We start from the raw sequence: 22,325 nt of genomic DNA, 5'->3' as shown, positions 1-22,325 counted from the left end.
GTATGTCCTACAATACTCCTTTAAGCTTTCTATTACTTGGTTGTATTATTCTAAGCAAGTTTAAGACGCGTAGCCAATGAATAGGAGTGAAACTAAGCCATTTCGAGCCCTTTGTTGCGTTTGATGTTCCTATAATCAAATCTCTATGCCTATTTCAAGTTCTAATTCCTTATACAAGTCCTATAATACTCATTTGAACTTTATACTACTTGGTTATATGATTCTAAGCAAGTTTAAGACACATAGCCAATCAAAATGAGTGAAACTTAGCCCTTCGAGCCCTTTGTTGGGTTTAATGTTCCTATAATCCAACCTATATACCTATTTCAAGTTCTAATACCTCATATAAGTCCTACAATACTTATTTAAGCTTTATATTACTTGTTTGTATGATTCTAAGCAAGTTTAAGACAATTAGCCAATGAAAATGAGTAAAACTAAGCCATTTCAAGCATTTTGGTGGGTTTAATGTTCCTATAATCAAACCTATATGTCTATTTCAATTTATAAGACCTCATGCAAGTCCTTCAATACTCATTTAGGCTTTCTATTACTTGGTTGTATGATTCTAAACAAGTTTAAGACACTTAGCCAATGAAAAGGAGTGAAACTAAGGCATTTCGACCCCTTTGTTGGGTTTAATGTTCCTAAAATCCAACCTATATGTCTATTTAAAGTTCTAATGCCTCATGAAAGTCCTAAAATACTCATTTAAGCTTTCTATTACTTGGTTATATGATTCTAAGAAGTTTAAGACATTTAGCCATTGAAAATGAGAGAAACTAAGCCATTTTGAGCCCTTTTTTGGGTTTAAAGTTCCTATTAACCAATCTTTATGCCTATTTCAAGTTCTAATGCCTCATGCAAGTCCTACAATACTTATTATAGCTTTATATTACTTGGTTATATGATTCTAAATAACTTTTGAAAATGAGGAAAACTAAGCCATTTCGAGCCCTTTTTTGGGTTTAATGTTCCCATAATCCAAACTATATGCCTAGTTTAAGTTCTGATGCCTCATTGAAGTCCTACAATACTCATTTAAGCTTTATATTACTTGATTGTATAATTCTAAACAAGTTTAAGACACTTAGCCAATGAAAAGGAGTGAAACTAATCCATTTCGAGCCCTTTGTTGGGTTTAATGTTCCTATAATCCAGCCTATATGTCTATTTCATGTTATAAGCCTCATGCAAGTCCTACAATACTCATTTAAGCTTTATATTACTTGGTGTTATGATTCTAAACAAGTTTCAGACAATTAACCAATGAAAAGGAATGAATCTAAGCCATTTCGAGCCCTTTGTTGGGTTTAATGTTCCTATAATCCAGCCTATATGTCTATTTCAAGGTCTAATGCCTCACGCAAGTCCTAAAATACTCATTTAACCTTTTTATTACTTGGTTGTATGATTCTAAGCAAGTTTAAGACACTTAGCCAATGAAAATGAGTGAAGCTAACCCATTTCGAGCCCTTTGTTGGGTTTAATGTTCCAATAATCCAACACCTATACCTATTTCAAGTTCTAATGCCTCACACAAGTCCTATAATACTCATTTAAGCTTTATATTACTTGGTTATATGATTCTAAGCAAGTTTAAGACACTTAGCCAATCAAAATGAGTGAAACTTAGCCTTTCGAGCCCTTTGTTGGGTTTAATGTTCCTATAATCTAACCTATATGCCTATTTCGAGTTCTTAAGCCTCATGCAAGTCCTACAAAAATCATTTAAGCTTTCTATTACTTGGTTGCATGATTCTAAGCAAGTTTAAGACACTTAGCCAATTAAAATGGGTAAAACTAAGCCATTTCGAGCCTTTTGTTGGATGTAATGTTCCTATAATCCAACCTTTATGTCTATTTCAAGTTATAATTCCTCATGAAAGTCCTACAATACTCATTTAAGTTTTCTATTACTTGGTTGTATGATTCTAAACAAGTTTAAGACACTTAGCCAATGAAAAGGAGTGAACCTAAGCCATTTCGAGGCCTTTGTTGGGTTTAATGTTCCTATAATCCAGCCTATATGTCTATTTCAAGTTCTAATACCTCATGCAAGTCCTAAAATACTCATTTGAGCTTTCTATTACTTGGTTATATGATTCTAAGCAAGTTCAAGACATTTGGCCAATGAAAATGAGATAAACTAAGCTATTTCGAGCCCTTTTTTGGGTTTAATGTTCCTATTAACCAATCTTTATGCCTATTTCATGTTCTCATGCCTCACTCAAGTCCTACAATAATCATTTAAGCTTTATATTACTTGGGTATTTTGTATTCTAAACAAGTTTCAGACACTTAGCCAATGAAAATGAGTAAAACTAAGCCATTTCGAGCCCTTTTTTGGGTTTAATGTTCCTATCATCCAAACTATATGCCTATTTCAAGTTTTAATGCCTCATGCAAGTCCTACAATACTCATTTAAGCTTTTTATTATTTGGTTGTATGATTCTAAGCAACTTTAAGACATTTAGCCATTGAAAATGAGTAAAACTAAGCCATTTCGAGCCCTTTTTTGGGTTTCATGTTCCTATAATCCAACCTATATGCCTATTTCAAGTTCTAATGACTCATGCAAGTCCTAAAATACTTATTTAAGCTTTTCATTACTTGGTTGTATGATTCTAAGCAAGTTTAAGACACTTAGCCATTGAAAATGAGAGAAATTAAGCCATTTCGAGCCCTTTGTTGGGTTTAATGTTTCTATAACCCAACCTATTTGTCTATTTCAAGTTATAATTCCCCATGCAAGTCCTACAATACTCATTTAAGCTTTCTATTACTTGGTTGTATGATTCTATGCAAGTTTAAGACACTTAGCCAATGAAAAGGAGTGAAGCTAAGCCATTTCGAGCCCTTTGTTGGGTTTAATGTTCCTATAATCCAACCTCTATACCTATTTCAAGTTCTAATGCCTCACACAAGTCTTATAATACTCATTTAAGCTTTATATTACTTGGTTATATGATTTTAAGCAAGTTTAAGACACTTAGCCAATCAAAATGAGTGAAACTTAGCCCTTTCGAGCCCTTTGTTGGGTTTAATGTTCCTATAATCCAGCCTATAAGTCTATTTCAAGTTCTAATACCTCATGCAAGTCCTAAAATACTCATTTAAGCTTTCTATTACTTGGTTATATGATTCTAAGCAAGTTCAAGACATTTGGCCAATGAAAATGAGAGAAACTAAGCCATTTCGAGCCCTTTTTTGGGTTTAATGTTCCTATCATCCAAACTATATGCCTATTTCATGTTTTAATGCCTCATGCAAATCCTACAATACTCATTTAAGCTTTTTATTTTTTGGTTGTATGATTCTAAGCAACGTTAAGACACTTAGCCATTGAAAATGAGTAAAACTAAGCCATTTCGAGCCCTTTTTTGGGTTTCATGTTCCTATAATCCAACCTCTATGCCTATTTCAAGTTCTAATGCCTCATGAAAGTCCTACAATACTCATTTAAGCTTTCTATTACTTGGTTGTATGATTCTAAGCAAGTTTAAGACACTTAGCCATTAAAAATGAGAGAAACTAAGCCATTTCGAGCCCTTTTTTGGGTTTAATGTTCCTATTATCCAACCTATATGCCTATTTCAAGTTCTAATGCCTCCTGCAAGTCATATAATACTCATTTAAGCTTTGTATTACTTGGTTGTATGAGTCTAAGCATGTTTAAGACACTTAGCAAATGAAAATGCATGATCCTATATTATTTCAATACCTTGATTTGTTGGACTTCGGCTTTGATCGGCACCTTCTTTCCAGACTCATCCCTTATCTGTGTGTCCATGAACAAGTCCAAAGCGGATGACAGCACCCCTCTACGCTGTACGGCCTACACGTTCAAACGCATTAATTAAATAAAGCTTCTGGACTAAATATATTCAAGACAAGTTACACTTACCAATCTCTTAGCGCGCTCTGCTAAGGAAATGGAGCCCTGACAATGAGAATGAGGTACGTTGCTGGTCAAGTCACCTCCTCGCCGGTTCTTGCTGGCCTTTTGAGATCGTGCTCTAAACTCCTTATCTTGAGCATTCTTCATCATTTGCTCGTGAATGCTCACAGACAACCACGTCGGACATACACCACCCTTCTTCTTTACTATCAAGTGGTGATTATCTTTCAACCTTTTGGCTACTCCTCCTCCTTCGTTCACTCATGTCTATCAACTTGCACTAAGCATGACTAATGTGAAGGCTTTAATCCTCTTGGTTCTTGACGTTGACAAGGTTCAATATACTCCTTGAGCCACGCTCTTCCGCAGCACCGCAAAGGTCTATAATGTTCTTGACCATATATATCCTAAGATCAAGAAACCCACGAATGTTGATGCTAAATTGTGGGACCAGTTGGATGCTATCGTGTGTCAATGGATGTATAGCACCATTTCTACCGATCTTCTTCTCAAAATATTGGACGGCAAGTCCACTGCCATGGAAGCATGGGAACGTTTGCGCAATATTTTCCAAGACAATAAGCAGCGAAAGCAAAGTGAACTCCAGTAGTGGGCTGTTTTCCAGATCTCAATCCCAAAACATAAAAAAGTACGCGTATAATGCACCTTGAAAAGCAGTTTGGTATAATATTCATCTCAGGCAATTTTCTTCCCTTGGTGATTATGGTCAAGCCCTGAAACACTTTCCACTCAACTTGCTGCTATTAACCACCCTATTTCTGAGGAAAGAATCGTTCTTCAATTTGTTGGAAAATCATATTCCAACTACTGTATGGTTGCAACTCTTATACAACAATCTACCCCCCTTCCTTCATTTGACAAGCCTTGTTCAATGCTTGAATTGGGCAGGGTGAGTCGGGAGAAAACTGAAACTACTCTTGCTCCTAGTGATACGGTGTTGTTACGTTGGTGGCTGATGGTGCTGGTCACAAACTTGCCCAGACGGCACAAGGTGGTGGTGGTCACCGTTCGAATAATCAGAATAAGGGGTATGGGAATAACAAGTATAAAGGAGCGAAAAACAAAAATAAAGGGTCTGGGCATAATAATTAGTGTGAGACTACATCTCACCCAGGCCCACAACACATGTTTTTTCCCACTTGGGGTCATCCTTGGGCTCAGCAAATGTATTACCCACCATGCCCATATCCTACCCAAACCTTTGGTCACTGCCACCCAAACCCAACAGCAGGGTCTATTGGGCTCATCACCTACTCCTCCTAATGCAGCCCAATAACAGGCCTTATTGACTTCTGGCAGCTTTCAGCCCACCGAGTTACCCACCTTCTTCAATGCATCATCTTTTCAACCTCCAGACTCCAATTGGTATATGGATACCGGTGCTACATCTCATCCCGTGAATAATTCAGGTATGACTTCCTCTATTGTCAATTGGCGTAATTTTGATTCACAGATTATGGTTGGTGATGGTTTTAAAATACCAGTTAAGGGTTCGGGCACATATTCTTTTGCTTCCTCCTCATTCCCTCTCACTCTCAAAAATATTCTCTATGCTCCTAAAATCATTAAAAATCTTGTTTCCGTTCGTCAATTCACATTTGATAACTCTGTTTCTATTGAAGTTTACCCTTCTGGTTTTTCTGTGAAGGACCTTCAGACGGGGCAAATCTTGACCAGGTGCAATAGTGTGGGCAATCTTTATCCAGTCTTTCCTACTCCATCATCTTCTTCATCTTTTATCTGTGCTGTTATTTCTTCAGAAATATGGCACAACTGTTTGGGACGTCCTGGAGATCAAGTTCTTAGTTTTCTTAGGACAAATAGTTTTATTCAATGTAATGATGAGAAAACTCTTTTTGTTTGTCATGGTTGTCAATTAGGCAAACATTCTCGTCTTCCTTTTTCTATATAATTAACTAAGACTTATGCTCCTTTTGATATTATTTATAACAATTACAGGTTTTCGTTATTATTTGCTTTTTCTTAATGACTATTCCCATAATTTATGGGTGTTCCCTCTCAAACATAAATCAGATGTTTTTTCCACCTATGTGCGCTTTCATGCTTATGTCAAGACTCAATTTGGCATGTCTATTAAATCTTTACAATGTGATAATGGCCGTGAATATGATAATGCTCCATTCACTTTTTTCCTCATTCGTCTTCCCAAAATGGCAAGGCGGGACGTAAGATTTGGACTATTAATGATATTTGTTGTTCTCTCTTATTTCATGCTTGCATTTCTCCTTCTCTTTGGGTTAAGTCATTACATATGACAGTTTATTTATTAAATATCCATCCTATTCACCTTCTTGATAACCTCACTATGGTGCATATTCTTTTTAACAAGTCCCCTTCTTATGATCATGTTCGTACTTTTTAGGTGCCTTTATTATCCTAATCTTTCTTCTACCTCTCCTCACAAAATGGGTGCTCATTCCACTCGTATCATTGCTCTTCTTAGCTCTGAGTTCGCTATGAAAGATCTTGGTCCTGTCTTATTTCCTTGGTATTTTAGTCTCTCACACCAAGGATAGTATGTTTCTTTGTCAGCGTAAGAATGCTATGGAGATTCTTGTGCATGCTAATATGACTTCATACAAGTCAACTGCTACTCCTGTTGATACTAAGTCTAAGCTTAGTGCCACTAGTGGGAATCTTTTTGATGAACCTACTCTTTATCGTTAGCTTACCGGGGCTCTTCAGTATCTAATTAAGTCAAGTAGGTTACCTTGTACTCTTGGTATATATTGTTAATACAATACCTAAGCCGCCTTAGGGAGTTATTCTATCATCCTACACTTAGAGGTTTGATTTCTGAAGAGTATATTTTCTTTATGTTGGTGATCAATTTTTCTTTCTGCTGCACGAGCTTCTCCATTCACTTAATATGTATTCTTCTCCAAAGTATTAATTTTTTACATGGAGAATTTAGATCATCAATTAGACTGACAACCTCTTTTAGGTAGTTTCATACTTATATACAGATCTATGCAACTTAGACTCCACTACTAGTGTGAAGTGTCAATAGGAATTGGAATTGGCTCAAATGGTGAACTTTTCCATCTTCTCTAACAAATTCCAGGGTTCTATTCACACCATGTAATTACATAAGATATTATTAGTTATATTAATCTAGCTCATGCTGCTGACTCAGCACAAGACAACAACCATAACAAACCCCCTAACTCTTGTAATAGTTAGTTAGAAAGTAGTTAGCTCTCTCTGTTTTCTTTCTCCTCTCTCTGTATTAATTCTGGTGGTTAGTTTAGTATTTTATCTTTCTTTCTATAAATAGAAGCCTACATCTCTCATTGTATTCATTCAGAAATAAGAAGCTAGCTATATACAAAACTTCATTCTCTCTCTACAAAGTTTACTGTTTTGCAATGAATGATGATTGTTCTTCTAATGAATTGTAAGTTTGTTAGAATAGGTGGAGATTAGATCGTATCATGGTATCAGAGCAGGTTCATAATTCCCGACTCTTCTTTATTTTGTTTCCGCAATTATTCTTCTAATTTTTCTTTCGTTGATTGTGATTCTTCTGATATTCACAAACATATTCTGGCTGTTTTATTTGTGCATGCTAAGTGTTAGATGTTTTTCATCTGATTATTTTGGAGATTAGTGAAGTGTTGTTAAGTAAGATTCATAGAATTCTGGTGTATTGTTGATAAAATTCATGAAAACTGATTGAAATCTTGATTTTATCATCTTAAAATTCAATGTTATTGTTAAAATCTTGATTGAAATTATCTTCAATCATCTATTCTTTCTGAAATTCTTATTCATTCTTCAATCAATTTGATTTCATTATAATTCTGAAATCATGTTTGAAACAAATTAAAACAAAAAAAAATAATTCTACTCTCACACCTAATCAAGATCATACAAGTTCATTCTATATTCGTTCTTCTGATATGAACTCTTTGCAATTGGCTTCAACTAAATTCAATGGAGTTGCTTATGGTGATTGGAAGCAGAGTATGACTATAACCTTATCAACCAAGAATAAGCTTGATTTTGTTACTGGAGAAATTGATAAACAAATAAATACTGATGATCCTAACCTGAAATCTTGGGAAGACTGTAATGACATGATAATTTCATGGATTTTACACAATGTAGACATTACTATAGCTAGGAATGTACTGTATTTCAATTCAACTTCATAAATTTGGAAAAACCTCGAAGAAAGATATGGATATACTTTTGGACCTCAACTTTATTCTCTTGAGCAACACCTCTAAGAGCTTTCACAAGGAGAAAGTAGTAAAGCAGAGTATTAATGGTGATTTAAAAAATAACTATTATCCATTGTGAACACAAATTTTGCACCTTAAGACTAATGGAATTTAATTCATAAAATTACACTATTTATGGAGATATTTAAAATAGGAACAATGTATTGAAATTTCCCAAGGAGGAATAGAGGTTCAGCAAAAGAAAACAGAGATAGTATTAAATATTAATTTACTACAACTTCGATGTAAAAACATACAACTCTACAAATTAAATATATAAACAAAGAAGTAATAACATTGCAAAAACCTAAGAATAAAAACTTAACCTTTTTTTAGAGTGTTTATGGCTATAAATAGTATTGTATCCATTCATTAAATTTTTGAATGATTTTTTTTAATGGAAAGTGACATTTGAACATCAGCATATAATTATGAAGAACATATTTGATGAATTCTAGTAAATATGAAATAAACAACATTTTTTATGCTTTCTAATAATTATAAGAAATGAATGATAAAAAATAAGAATTGGAAAAGTAATGAATACAAAATAAAATATTACATAATGTAAGATGACAAACATATGATGAAAATTCAGAATTTGCTTTAAGTATAAAGGTTACTCCAACCATGAAAGTATAAGTAGTACTATATATGAGATAAAATAGAACAAAAAGTGGTAGGATCACTATAGAAAAATGGGACTATTAGAAATTAATTTATATTTATTTTACAACGTAAGATATGATGACACAAGACTATAAACTGAATATATAAAACAAATAATATTGTTTAGTCTCCTTGGCTGGCAAATAAACTCCTTTTTTTAATATGTTCTTCTTTAGAGACTTGTACAAAGATATTGAATTTAACAATATGAACATGAGCTCCGTTCCCTAACCTCCAGAAAAAGAAACCCACCCGGGTTTGGGTGGTGGTTCTCCCTCCGAAACTTAAGTCAGATACCAAGTATAGAAAAGGAGAGTAGAGATAAAGAGTGAAAGTGAATATTTTACAAGAGTAATGTCATATTGTTCAATGAGCTACCTATTTCCTGATTTCAAGAGGACTATTTATAGTGTTTTGGATATGAAATTTGTCACTTGAGGGCACCTGATTGGCAGAGGAAGTTATCTCTTTTTATAAAAGAGCAAAGACACGCCATTTTTTGGGAACGTTACCGGTCATTTTTATCCGGTTCAGGAGTTACCGGTCGTTTCAAACCGGTCCAGGTGGTTTTTTTTCACCCCTATAAATATGCACTTTGTCCTTTATGAAATCGTTTCTCACCTTGAGAATTTTCTTTCTAGGTAGAGATAATGTGTATATGTTCTTTAAAGAGAGGTTATGCGCATACAGACTTTGTTTTGTTCCCCGAACGTCAAAGCGCTCATCAGGTTTCTCGCTCTTTCTTCTTTGTTCTCCATATTTTTTTTTCCTTAAAAAATCAATAGAATAAATTCCTCCTCGTCGTCAAATAATCCCGCCCATTCGAGAGTTTTGCTTGACGCTGTAATGGATAATTATTCTTCTTCGACGCATTCTAGGTTTGGGCCCATTCTGGCCGGTCATGTATATAATTTTTATGGTTTTTGCCAATAATGACTAACGATCCACTCTTTACGTGTGCTGGGTAATCTGGCGTGCGTCAAGTAAATGGTCCGTCTAAGAGGAAGAGTAGCTCTTCAGACCTCTAGCTCTGAAATGGAGGAATCTACTTTACGGGTTCTAGAAGATATAAGGGACACTTAAAGTGGTTGCACATGGCTGAGCCTTCTTCCTTAGTAACAGCAGGAAGGAGAATTTCGAACAAATACACTCAAAGGCTAGCTCGTCTGGTAGGGATATTAAAATGATGATGTTGACCAGGCCAAAATGAGGGTGATTATAGCTCCCCTGAATAATATGATTATCCCTCTACTATGTCGTCCGAAATCAGGAGACGCCTAGGTCCCTTATTTGACCCTGGTTAGAGAAAGTTCGCCATAACCCCAACCACTTATCCTCGGCCATGCCCATGCCGAGCTATTCTTTTCTAATTCCATACGAAGAGGCTACAATTTTGAGCGCCCCCTAAGATCACTTTGTTGTTTATAAACTGGCCTTAGACATCGGGTTGAGATTTTCCCTTTCACAACTTTGTCGATAAAGTGTTAATGTATTACAACATGGACCATAACTAGTTGGTGCCAAATGCTTTACACAACGTTCTTACTTTCATAGCTGTCTGCGAATTGCACGGCCTAACTCCTTCATTACCAGCCTTCTCCCAGATACACTATGTATCTAAAGTTCATAAGACCGTGGATGGGGGTTGGTTCAGCGTGTGTAATTGCTTCGGGTTTATCATAGCTTGGTATAAACCCTCAAAGTATGCACGAATGGAAGACTGACGTCATCTTCGTCTTGGCTCCTAGTGAAGATGTTGTCGGGAATTATTGCTATTATAGCGGGGCTGCGACAAACACCAGACGAGGATCATCTATCCTTGACCTGAAAAGTAGATCTGACAAAGAAGTTGTTGAATACTTCAGATTAGCCGAGTATTCTAAGCCAAAGAATCCCATCATGAAGGAGCCGTCTAAATGGATTCCTTTCAAGGAAATATTTATGATGACAACTTCCTGGTCGCGGCTGGCTTGTGGTTGGACGAAGATAGAGATATAACACCAAAACTCTAAGTAAGATGTACCATCCAATGTATGTGTCTTACTAACCATTTTGATTTTTCTTTGTAGACGCAGCCAGAGCACTTATAAAGAGATCTTGGATGGGAAATATAAGCATACCTAAGTTCATTGAGAAACTTTTGAAGGAATTCACTAAGTCAGGGCATGAGAAAAGGGTTAATACTTTTGTAAGTCGAAAAACATAATTCTTTTTTTTTAAAACAAGAAAGAAAGAATCTCATCATAGTAATTGCTTGAATCAGTCTTTACGCTATAAAACAAAAAGGAAGGCAAAAAGGTTTCAAAAAGAAAAAAAGAAATAATGAAAAGTAAAACAAGGAAATAAAGGTAAACAGTACAAATACAATAAAGAAAGGAAAAGAAAGAATTGTTCCTCCAAGGAAAACAGAAAAGCTCACACTAGAAAAAGAAAGAAGAAGGGAGAAACAAGAAAGAAGGAAGAAGCACTAGGGGAAAAAAACAAAAGGGCTGCGTTTTTCTAAAAACGCAGCCCTTAATAGTGAAGGGTTGCGGTTAGCCCAAAATCCGCAGCCCTTCACAAACGAAGGGTTGCGGTCAATAGAAAAACGCAACCCTTTAAGTAATAAAGGGCTGCGGATTTTTAAAAACGTAGCCCTTTAAGTATTAAAGGGCCGCGTTTTTTAAAAAAACACAACCCTTTACAATTAATTCTCGCGGACTAATGGGATTAGGTTAAAACAATGCAACCCGCGCTTTATAAGCAATGAAACTCTGTCATGCATTATTTTCATTGAGCGTCCCTCATCGTTCTCTCTCCTCACTCTAACAAATCTTCACCACAATCTCCTCTTCGCCGACGACGCTCAACCTCCTTCGTCACTCGTCTGCATTTGCGCACACCACCAGTTAGTATTCTGGCATTATTTCATCCTTAACCATCATCAGAACTAGGTTTGATGGTTAAGGATGAAATTATGCCAGAATAATGACTGGGAAATGAAATTTTATGAGCATTCACAGAAAAATACTCGTCAAATTTGTCAATTTTTGTTGCGGAAATATGGTACGCACTAATTTAGTTGCCATGTTCGTTTTTTTTTCATTTTCGTTTGTCTTTTCATTCTTTTTTTCATTTTCGTTCTTTCTCTGGTTGATAATGTAATTTCGTTTTTTTTTTATTTTATTTTTCAGATCTATAAATTTCGACAATAATTTTTTTTTTAGATCTATAAATTTCGACTGTTCTTGTTGTTATATAATTTCGGTTTTTTCATTTTTGTTCGTTCTTGTTGATATATAAATTTTGAAATTGGTGAGGTAAGTGCAGTGGTTCCGCAAGAGGGTGAGGAGAATAAAAGTCATGGACCAAATTTTAGTGTGGAACGTAAGAGGTCTTAACAGACCGAGTAAGCAGAAGGAAGTGATGAACTTCCTATTGCAACAGAAAGTAAGGTTGGTTTGTCTTTTAGAAACAAAAATAAAAGCTGTAAACTTTGGTAAACTGTATTCATGTATGTTTTAAAATTGGTGTGTCTCTACCAATTTTAATAAACATAAGGGTGGGAGAATAATGGTAGCTTGGCTTGACAACAATTTTAGAGTTGATGTCCTATTCTCTTCGGCTCAGTGTATGAATTTTTCAGTTTGTTATATGGCTCATAATAGTTAATTTTTTTTTGTTTTGGGTCAAAAGGGCTGCGGTTATGGTAAAAACCGCAACCCTTTGCACAACGAAGGGTTGCGGTTTAAAATCGCAGCCCCTTCACTTTTAGTGAAGGGCTGCTACGGAAAGGACTGCTGGCCGAAAACGCAACCCTTAGGCCTGTTTTAACTGCAACCCTTCCGTTTTTTCTCCACTAGTAAAGAAAATTAGTCGGCCAGCCAACCAGTGATATCGGCGATGACAACGGCGGCGGTACAACAGAACTGGCTGTTCACAACTCTTTTTTTAAAAAATTTGGTTTCACAGTGAATTCTTACCTACTAAAATTCGAAGTGAAATGGTGTTTGAAATGGGTAGAGGTCCGGTATTTATAGTCATGGTAGAGGGAGAGAGAACAACTCAAAAAGGAAGGAGGAAGATCTGAATGAAATTTGAGAAAGGTTAAGTGTGATTGAGAGAACTTTTGGGCTGATAATTGCTTGCGTAATCAATTTGAGGGATTTCGTGTAATTAATTTGACAATTGTTGTTGGAAAAATTGTTTTAAATAAGTCAGCTAGCCTTTGCTCAGTCTTCCCATTTTAAGTTTACCTTATAGGTTACGCTTGTATACTTATGATACTTTTTGCAACATCCCGCCCTACCCTCGCCTGTTTTAGAGGAAGGGACATTTTAACACGTATCATAAGTAACCTACTAAATAACTCATAAAACAGGTTAAAAACTCAATGGAAGGAAACAAACATACAAGCCTAACTCAATCAGGGATAATAAAAAAGTAGACTTAACATGGAAGGACCGCGCAAAGGTTGACTTAGTTAAAACAAATTTTCATTTGTTTTTTTGATTTAATTGACAAATTTTTGGAAAGAAAAGATCTTGTGAGTTAATGTTTTATTCAAAACAATTTTCGTTATTTTTAAAATCCGAAATTCAAATTTCCAAAAGTAATAATTTAAGTATATATATATATATATATATATATATATATATATTACTAAGTAATAATATGAAACATTAAAATAATAATAATTATTTGGTATGGATAAAATCATGAATTTCATAGGCTAAAAAAAAATATCATTAATGAATAATAAAAAATTTCGTGATATTACAACCATCTATGTAGCTTGGGATCTTGTTTAAATTAGTTTGTAAACTTTTGAACGAATATCAATTAACATTTTCTTGTTACAAAACTTCTTTCGTCCAACTTAGTTCGTCCAAAAGGGAGCTCGTCGTAAGACTGGTTGATTAACGAACTTGTCATATAATCTGGACGATCTTTGAACTTTAAGCAAATATGCCCAAATTCAACGGGATACGGCGCGGTATCAACTCTTTCCTCCTGGAGAACATCCAAATCAACCGGGGCATCAACTTCGGACCTTACCTTCGTTTTAAACACAACCCACCATTGCATTTTATCCCTCCTAAGACTGGGATACGGCGCGTAGTATACTTGGCTAACTTGGTACGACAATACAAACAGATCATATTTTGGGTATTTCTTGGTGTGATTGACTTCCACAAGTTTGTACTGTTCATGAATGTTCATACCCTTGTCCGAGTCCATCCAATTGCACTTGAACAAAATTGTCTTATAAACAGCCAAATTACCATGGTACATCAGTTCAATAACCTCCTCCAAAATGCCAAAGTAATCAGCTCTATCAGCAGCTTGTACACATACACCATAGTTCATAGTTGACTTATTCTTGCCATATTCCTGTTTATGAAAGTTATATCCATTCACAAAGAACTGATTCCACGTTCTCACTTGTCTGGAAGGACCCATAGCAAGAGCTCGAGTGACATCGTCACTTGTCATGGCACCAAGGACCTGATTTTAGGGACTAATAAGTTAATTCATGAAGGAATCTCAATGGTTATAACAAATAATGTACGAAACTCACATTTGTCTTGAACCAACTAGGGAACTCGGCTTCGCATTTGCTCCACACATCATCCTTAGCAATGTTCGGTCTTGAATTGACAATATAATCCTCGAATCGCCTTGAGTAAGTAATGTCACACACGTTAGGCAAAGGACAAGTAGAATGTAACACAATGGGTCTACAACTTCTCACGAATTACCTTTCATAATCACTTAAGATGCCACTGTTTGCAAGTACGTAAAGATGTGCTCGATCGTACTCCTTGTCTTGCAACCATCGCAAACGTCCATCTGTTCCCGGTCGACCGCAGTCTTCCCTGAACAACTCGGGGACACCAAGACCATGTGTGCTAGCGACATCAGGATTGACATTTCTTCCTAAGTCCCTTGATTTTGTGTCAACCCCGGGCTGAAAGTAGTTGGAGCAGAAGTTCGCTATCTCCTCAGTTACGTAGGCATTGCATATTGAACCTTCAACACGTGCTTTGTTTCCCACTTTACGTTTTAAGTGGTTAAGCAACCTGTCAGTAAGGTGAGGATTAGCATTTTATGTATGAATTCAGTATTGTATGACACTTAAAACAAATTCAATTACCTTTCGAAAGGGTACATCCATCTATACTGGACGGGCCACCAACTTTTGCTTCATAAGGCAAGTGAACCGGCAAGTGCTCCATTGAATTAAAAAATGATGGAGGAAAGATTTTTTCCAACTTGCATAAGATCTCAGCGATGTTGTTCTCTAAGCGCTTCATCTCACTGACTTTGATTGTGGACGCACACAAGTCTCGAAAGAATTGACTTATTTCGGTTATCGCCTTCCAAACATGCAAAGGAAGCAATTCTTTTAGACCAACCGGCAACAGCCTCTCCATGAATACATGACAGTCATGGCTCTTCAATCCTTGCAATTTACTACAACTAAGAACCACGCATCTACTCAAGTTCGATGCAAAGCCATCTGGAAACTTCAAGTCACGTACCCACTCACAAAATACCTTTTTCTGAGCCTTGTCGAGTGTGTAAGGTGCTTTAGGCTTGGCCAAATTCCCCACACCATCATCAACAAGCTCCAGTTCCCGGCGTTTGCAAACACGTGCCATATCCTTTCTTGCACTAAGGGTGTCTGAAGTTTGACCCTTAACATCCATCACAGTGTTAATGAGTTGGTCAAAAAATTCTTCTCAACATGCATGACATCTAAGTTGTGACGGATAATCAAATCTTTCCAATATGGAAGCTCCCACAAAATATTCTGTTTCAACCAACCTTTTTTATCCTTCTTCAATCGGTTCAGCGCCTCGGGACCATCAGTTGCTTTAGGTAAGTCCTTCACGCACTGCCACAGTTCCTCTCCAGACATTATGTGAGGAGCTACGCCATTCTCAACCTTATTCTTACAAAAAGCAGTCTTATTCCTTCGAAATGGGTGGTCAGAATGAAGAAATTGTCGATGACAATCGAACCATGTCACTTTACCCCCATGTTCAAGCCAGAATGCCTTGCTTTTATCCATGCAATAAGGACATGCCTTCTTTCCAGCAGTAGACCATCCGGACAACATACCATACGCAGGAAAGTCACTAATTGTCCAAAGCAGCGATGCTCGAAGGTTGAAATTTTGCTTCCTTGAAACATCATAGGTCGTAGCCCCAATATGCCACAACTGCTTCAACTCTTCAACTAGAGGCTGCATAAACACATCCAAGTTTCCTTTGGGATTTTTAGGTCCCGGAACGAGCAAAGAAAGAAACATGAATGGTTTCTTCATGCACATGGATGGAGGCAAATTGTATGGTGTGAGGATAACTGGCCAGCATGAATATTGCCCTCCAAACTTACCATATGGAGAAAATCCATCGGTGCACAGCCCGAGTCTAACATTTCGAGCCTCAGCGGCGAAATCGGGAAAGGTTCTATCAAAGTGTTTCCATGCTTCACTGTCACTTGGATGTGCTAAGGTACCCTGCATTCGAGGATTGTCGGCATGCCATTCATTTTCTCAGAGATATTCTTAGTTGCAAACAACCTCTGCAACCTCGGTGTGATTGGAAAGTACATTAACACTTTTGCAGGAATAAGTTTGCCCTTAGAAGTTTTCTTGTACCGATCACTACCGCATACACTATATTTATCTAAGTGAGCATCGCCCTTCCAAAATAACATACAACCTTTAGGACATGCATGTATCCTCTCATGAGGAAGCTCCAAACCCTTTAGAACTTTCTTTGTGTTGTAGAAAGTTCTTCCCATGTTGTTGTTCTGGGGTATCACCTCATTCAATAAACTAAGAAAACCATCAACACACCTGTGTGGTAGGTTATACTCACACTTTAAACTTATGATTCTAGAAGCCATCTCCAGCACGGACATCTTGCTCCCTTCATACAAGGGATTCTCGGCCGCCTTAAGAAGGTCAAAAAATTCTTTGCTTCACCATTCGGTTCTTCTTCAACTGAGTTTGAACCGCAAGCATGCATGATCTTCAGTATTCCCTAAAGCATCCACAACCATATCCATATATGGATTTGACTGAGCAGAAGATGAGGAGGACCCCGTAGCACGTTCACCATGACATAACCAGTCAAAGTAATTCGGTTTAAAACCCTTTTTCTACAAATGTACTTTGACCGTGTCCACATCCAAATAACGCAAGTTATTACACCTCATGCATGGACATTTTATCTTATCACCGTCATTTAAATGAGGATGTTGTAAACAAAACTCAATGAACTTATCAACTCCTTTCACATACTCAGTTCTAAGGGCACGCCCATCAAGTCTTTTATACATCCAGCTACGTTCTTTCCTTTTCATAATTTAAAACTCTACATACAACTAGAAAGTATCAATTCACTATATTCACTACTTGTTAATGGAAGTACGTAAGATATGTAGTAGACAAATATTAAACAATTTATGAATAATTAAGAATTACTAAACAAATCCAAAAGATTAACAACACTATATAATAAATAAATTCACAAATATACAGTGAACATATACTAAATATACACTAAGTCTATTATACTAAACAATCAATTCAATTCGATACAACTAAATATACGTGTAATAAATTAATCACTCAATTTACCTAAAGCATGTAACATTAATAACATTACTTCACTAATTATTATGAATAAATCAAAACAATTTGATGAACAACACCAATACTAAACATGTTCTTTCATCAACAACAACACTTAACATATTTAATTATCAACAACACTTAACATGTTCAATTATCAACAACAAATTCACTTAACAACAACAACAACAAATTCACTAAACAACAACAACAATACAATTAAGAACAACAACAAATTCACTAAACAACAACAACAATAACAATACAATTAAAAATAACAACAAATTCACTAATCAACCACAACAATACAATTAAAAATAACAAATTCACTAAACAACAATAACAATACAATTAAAACCAACAACAACAACAATCATCACACACAACAACAACTATACATCAAAAATACCAAAACCCCCCAACTAACAACAACAAATTCAAGCCAAAAATCAACAAAACTAAAGTATAAATTCATACCTTAAACAACTATAGAAGAGAGAGAAAAGACGGCGGCGGCGGCGGCGTCAGTACCTGATCCGGATCTTTAACCGTAGAAGAGAGAGATGACGCTGTGAGTTGGCGTCCTTAGAGGCCACGTGAAGGTGGCGCGAGACAGGATATCGGAAGGCGGCGATTCCGGCAGCGGCGGGGGTCCGGCGAGAGTCTCCGGCGACAAGGAGGGCAGCGGTTCGCTGGCGAAATTGGGGAGGCTAGGTTTTTGTTTCGTTGATGAGAGTTGGTGAATGTTAGTCGAAAGATTTTGGGAAGGGGTCGAAATTCTTCTGGGTATATCCGCCCATTTACCGTCCACCAAGGGACTTTAGCGTCCGCTTGACGGACGCTAATTTGCGTCTGCCACGTAAGCGGACGGTAAAAGTACGGTGCGGACGCTAGTTTGCGTCTGACACGTCAGCGGACGGTAATTTGACCTATATCGTCTGTTTTATTAGACGAATGCTAACGTCAGACGCTATATACACGGATTCTTGTTGTGAACCTGAACTCGTCCTAGGATGATTATTGAATTTTTGGAACAAAAGAGAATAAGGTCAAATGGGAATCGTCCAAAATTTTGGATGATTAATGAACTTCAAACTATTTTGCCCAAGTTATGTTGATCTCATCCTAAGGTTCTTTGACGATTAGTGAACTTTAACTATTTTGCCCAAGTTATGATGAACTAGTCCTAAGATTATTAGACGATTATGATACTTTGAACAAATTCCCCAAATTCAAATGGAACACTTTCTAATTTTCAAACAACCATCGAATTTTTTGACAAATGTCTAAGTCAACTGGAACTCATCCTAAATGATTGTCTTAGAAGTGTTATGGCTTGGTTATTTCCCCCCCTTTTTTAAACTGAGCTTGTCCTACTATTCTGGATGAGATGTGTTCCAAGAAGGAGAACAACCACTATAAGCTGAACATTTGTATGACTCTGATCTAGGATGAGCTTGGATATATATACACTTGCCAACGTTGTGAGATATGATTGTTGTTTCTGAGCTTACCATTTCATGGTCGACTTCCTTTAGGATGTAGTGTTCGTCTTGTAGTAATGGTTCCATTCTTAGGGATATTACAACTTGGTTGACCTTGCTTTTGAAAGTAAGATACTTTTACAAAGGTGTGCTTATTTCTGGTCGGCTTCGTTTAGGAGACCATAATATTTCCCCTACTAGAGAATATTAGTATTTAGCTAACCATATATGTAATCTATCTTTTATTAGGTTTATTACATTTTGGCCGACCTCCTTGAGGAAGTAATGTGCATCATAAGAATGATTATCCCTTGTTGGGGTGACTCATTCTTTTAGCTTGATTTTGGTTGCTTATTGTTTTTTCAAGTTTTTATCTAGGTTAATGTCACTTTAAGACCACTTGGCTAACTAGTGCAAAAAAATGCCCCAAAGTGAATGACTTAAGTAAAATAAACAATGACGAGTATAGGAGAAAGTAGAAATTGTATTATATGATTTTTGCTTGGCGAACTACCAAAGCACATGTGTACATTTCTAAATCTCGTTTTGTGCCATGGAACTATTTATGCTTAAAGTACTAGCATTGTTTCATATTGATTTGGATCAGACGTGGTATTTTTTCAGAGTGTTTGAATTCCAAGTCTGTTGGATTGGTCGTCGATCTATGTCATGGAGACGAAAAGTTCACTTCTTACTTATTTGACAATCACATATGGACCTTTCCAATTTAGTGTCATCTTTCCAATACTTTAGCTCATCCTACGGCTTTCATCTTTCTGAGAACCAAATCCCTTACTTTTAATGGTCGCATATCGACTCTCTTGTTAAAATCCTGATCCATTCTCAACTTGTACAATTGCAATTTTAACAGTGCATTTCCCCTAACCTCTGGTACTTTGTCCAAGGCAGTGCGCAAAGCGACCTCATTGGCCTCTTTTTTGTATAACATGACTCTTAGGGTTGATTATTAAATCTCATTGGACAAGCTAGCCTCAGTGCATAGGCCAACATGAAAGGTGTCTCGCCCGGTATAGTTTTTAGCGGTGGTTTCGATTGACCATAGCACTAGTTATAGTTCTTCAACCCGTCCCTTGGCGTTGTCCAACTTCCCTTTTATGCCATTTGACATGATCTTGTCAAAGGACTCTACTTTCCCATTGGCTAGTTGGTGGGCTAATGCAGCAAATTGAGCTTTGATCTCTCTTTCTGCCAACCAATCTTTTAGCATTGGCGTTTCAGATTGTGGACCATTGTCAAAAGCTTATGGGTGGGGTACTGCAGTAAAATGAGCTTTGATCTCTCTTTCGTCCAACCAATCTTTCAGCTTTGGCGTTAAATATTGTGGACCATTGTCATAGACAATGACTACGACATGAAGAACCAGGTTATGAAATTCTTCCAAATAATGCTCTTGACCTCATGTGTAGTTATGCCTTGCACTGCATCCGCTTCTACCCACTTAGTAAAGTAAAGTAGTCCACAACTACGATTACAAACTTCTTTTGTCCAATCACCACAGGGAAGGGACCCAAAATGTCCACGCCCCATTTGGTAAAAGGAAATAGGAACAAGATGAGGGTTAAATAATTGGACGAATTTTGATGCAAGTTTCCATGCTTCTGACAACAATCACATTAGTTTGCAGAGGCAAGAGCATATTCTTTTGATGTAGGCTAATAATACCCAGTCCTCAAGGCCTTCTCTCCTAAGGCTCTTCCACCCATATGAGATACACATGCTTCTTGAGTTCCTTCAACACTTTCAGTCCATCCTCTCCAGTAATACACTTTAGAAGAGGACAATTGAATGACTTCTTGTACTGGGTTTCATTCCATAACTCAACCGCTTGTCCCTGGCCTTGACATACTTAGCCTCCGCAGGGTCTGAAGGTAATTGATCGGTCTTCTTCAAGTTTATAATAGGCTCCATCCATACCGTTACTCGGCTAAGAAACATAAATTTTTCTTCATCAATACTCTTATTTGGCTTGACTTCCCTAAATACTGTCCTTGGTACATCATAGTCAACCAAGCTAGCCAGCTTTGTGAGAGCATTAACTTTATGGTTTTTTGATCTTGGTATTTGGTCCAGCACAAAGCGCTCTAAAGGCTCAATTTCATATTTGATCAGACGCATGCATTTTCTCATTGATGCTTCCTAGCATTCATAATCTCCACAGACTTGGCTGACGACTAAGAAAAGTCTTATTCAACCTCAATCTCTAAAGAGCCAGTCGTTTCGCACATCTTGATCTTAGCCATTAGGGCCTCGTACTCGGCTTCATTGTTGGATGCCTAACTGAAACCTTAATGCATATTCAAACTTATCCTTTTCTGGAGACTGACAAATGATTCCTGTCCCACATCATTGACAGTCAACAATCCATTTACCATGAGCGTCCAGTGGTTCTTGCCTTCAGTCGGATCAACTATTAGGGCTATAGTTGGCGAAGTAAGTTCAGCTATAAAATCTGCTAAGGTCTGACCTTTGATTGCTTTACTTGGCTTAAAGATTATGTCAAACATGTTTAACTCGATGGCCCACTTCATCACTCGTCTAGTAACCTCCATTTTTTGCAAAACTTGCTTTAATGGTTGGTCGGTATAGACTTATATGTTGTGAGCCAAGGAAAAAAAGTATCAACTTCTTGCTGGCCATGACTAGTGCCAATCGAAACTTCTCAATCGAGGAGTATCTACATTCTGCATCCTTGATCACATGACTCATAAAGTATATTGGGATTTGCACTGACTTTCTTTTAGCTAGTAGATTAACACCCACAACCTGAGGAGATATAACTAAGAATACAAACAATTTTTCCCTCTAGGTTGGACGGACCAACCTAGGCAACTAACAAGGTAATCCGTGAATTGTTGAAGTGCTTTTTCAAAGATATGTTATCCATTCAAACATATCTTTATTCTTGATTGTAGCGAAAAAATTATTACAATTATTACCCGACATAGAGTGGAAGCGTCCAATAGCCGCCAAGGAGCTTGGTAGATGCTACACTATCATAATCCTGGAGCCTTATCAGATGTTGCACTATCAGACGCTGAATCTTTTTAGGATTTGCTTCTATTCCCTTCTCATGCACTAGGAATATCAAGAACTTCCCAGCCAAAACTCCAAAAACAAATTTTTTGGGATTCAACTTTAGATTGTACTCCCTCAGAGTCTCAAAGGTCTCATGTAAATCACTAACATGGTCTTTTATTTGCTAACTCTTTACTATCATATCATCAATTTTACTTCCCGATTGAGGCTAGAAGACCGTATTGATCAATCTTTGGAAGGCGGTTGGTACATTCCTCCAGCCCAAAGACATCCTCAGCTAACTATACAAACCTTACCTGTAAAGATGGGTGTCTTG

The 22,325-nt window shown here is 36.9% G+C and overlaps 1 protein-coding gene across 1 annotated transcript; it reads right to left on the bottom strand.

The window, feature by feature from the left end:
* Positions 1 to 12,215: 12,215 nt before the first annotated feature.
* On the bottom strand, positions 12,216 to 21,100 carry LOC130589506 (uncharacterized). The gene is made up of 5 exons (XM_057390772.1): positions 20,796 to 21,100; positions 14,581 to 14,901; positions 14,400 to 14,499; positions 14,104 to 14,326; positions 12,216 to 12,283 (listed from the first exon to the last, which is right to left on the bottom strand). Exons 1-5 carry the CDS (start codon positions 21,098 to 21,100, stop codon positions 12,216 to 12,218), a joined length of 1,017 nt encoding a protein of 338 aa, XP_057246755.1.
* Positions 21,101 to 22,325: the final 1,225 nt, after the last annotated feature.

This window comes from Beta vulgaris, chromosome 7, assembly GCF_026745355.1.
Source record: "Beta vulgaris subsp. vulgaris cultivar EL10 chromosome 7, EL10.2, whole genome shotgun sequence".
Taxonomy (NCBI): Eukaryota; Viridiplantae; Streptophyta; class Magnoliopsida; order Caryophyllales; family Amaranthaceae; genus Beta; species Beta vulgaris.
This window is presented reverse-complemented; position numbering and strand designations above follow the sequence as displayed.

Coding starts and splice junctions, on each gene's coding strand:
- LOC130589506 (XM_057390772.1), bottom strand. CDS start 21,100: ATGAGAAAATGCATGCGTCTGATCAAATATGAAATTGAGCCTTTAGAG. Junction 14,902..20,795: donor GTCAAGGCCAGGGACAAGCG/GTTGAGTTATGG, acceptor CCTTACTGACAG/GTTGCTTAACCACTTAAAAC. Junction 12,284..14,103: donor TATTGAACTGATGTACCATG/GTAATTTGGCTG, acceptor TGTTTCTAAAAG/ACAAACCAACCTTACTTTCT.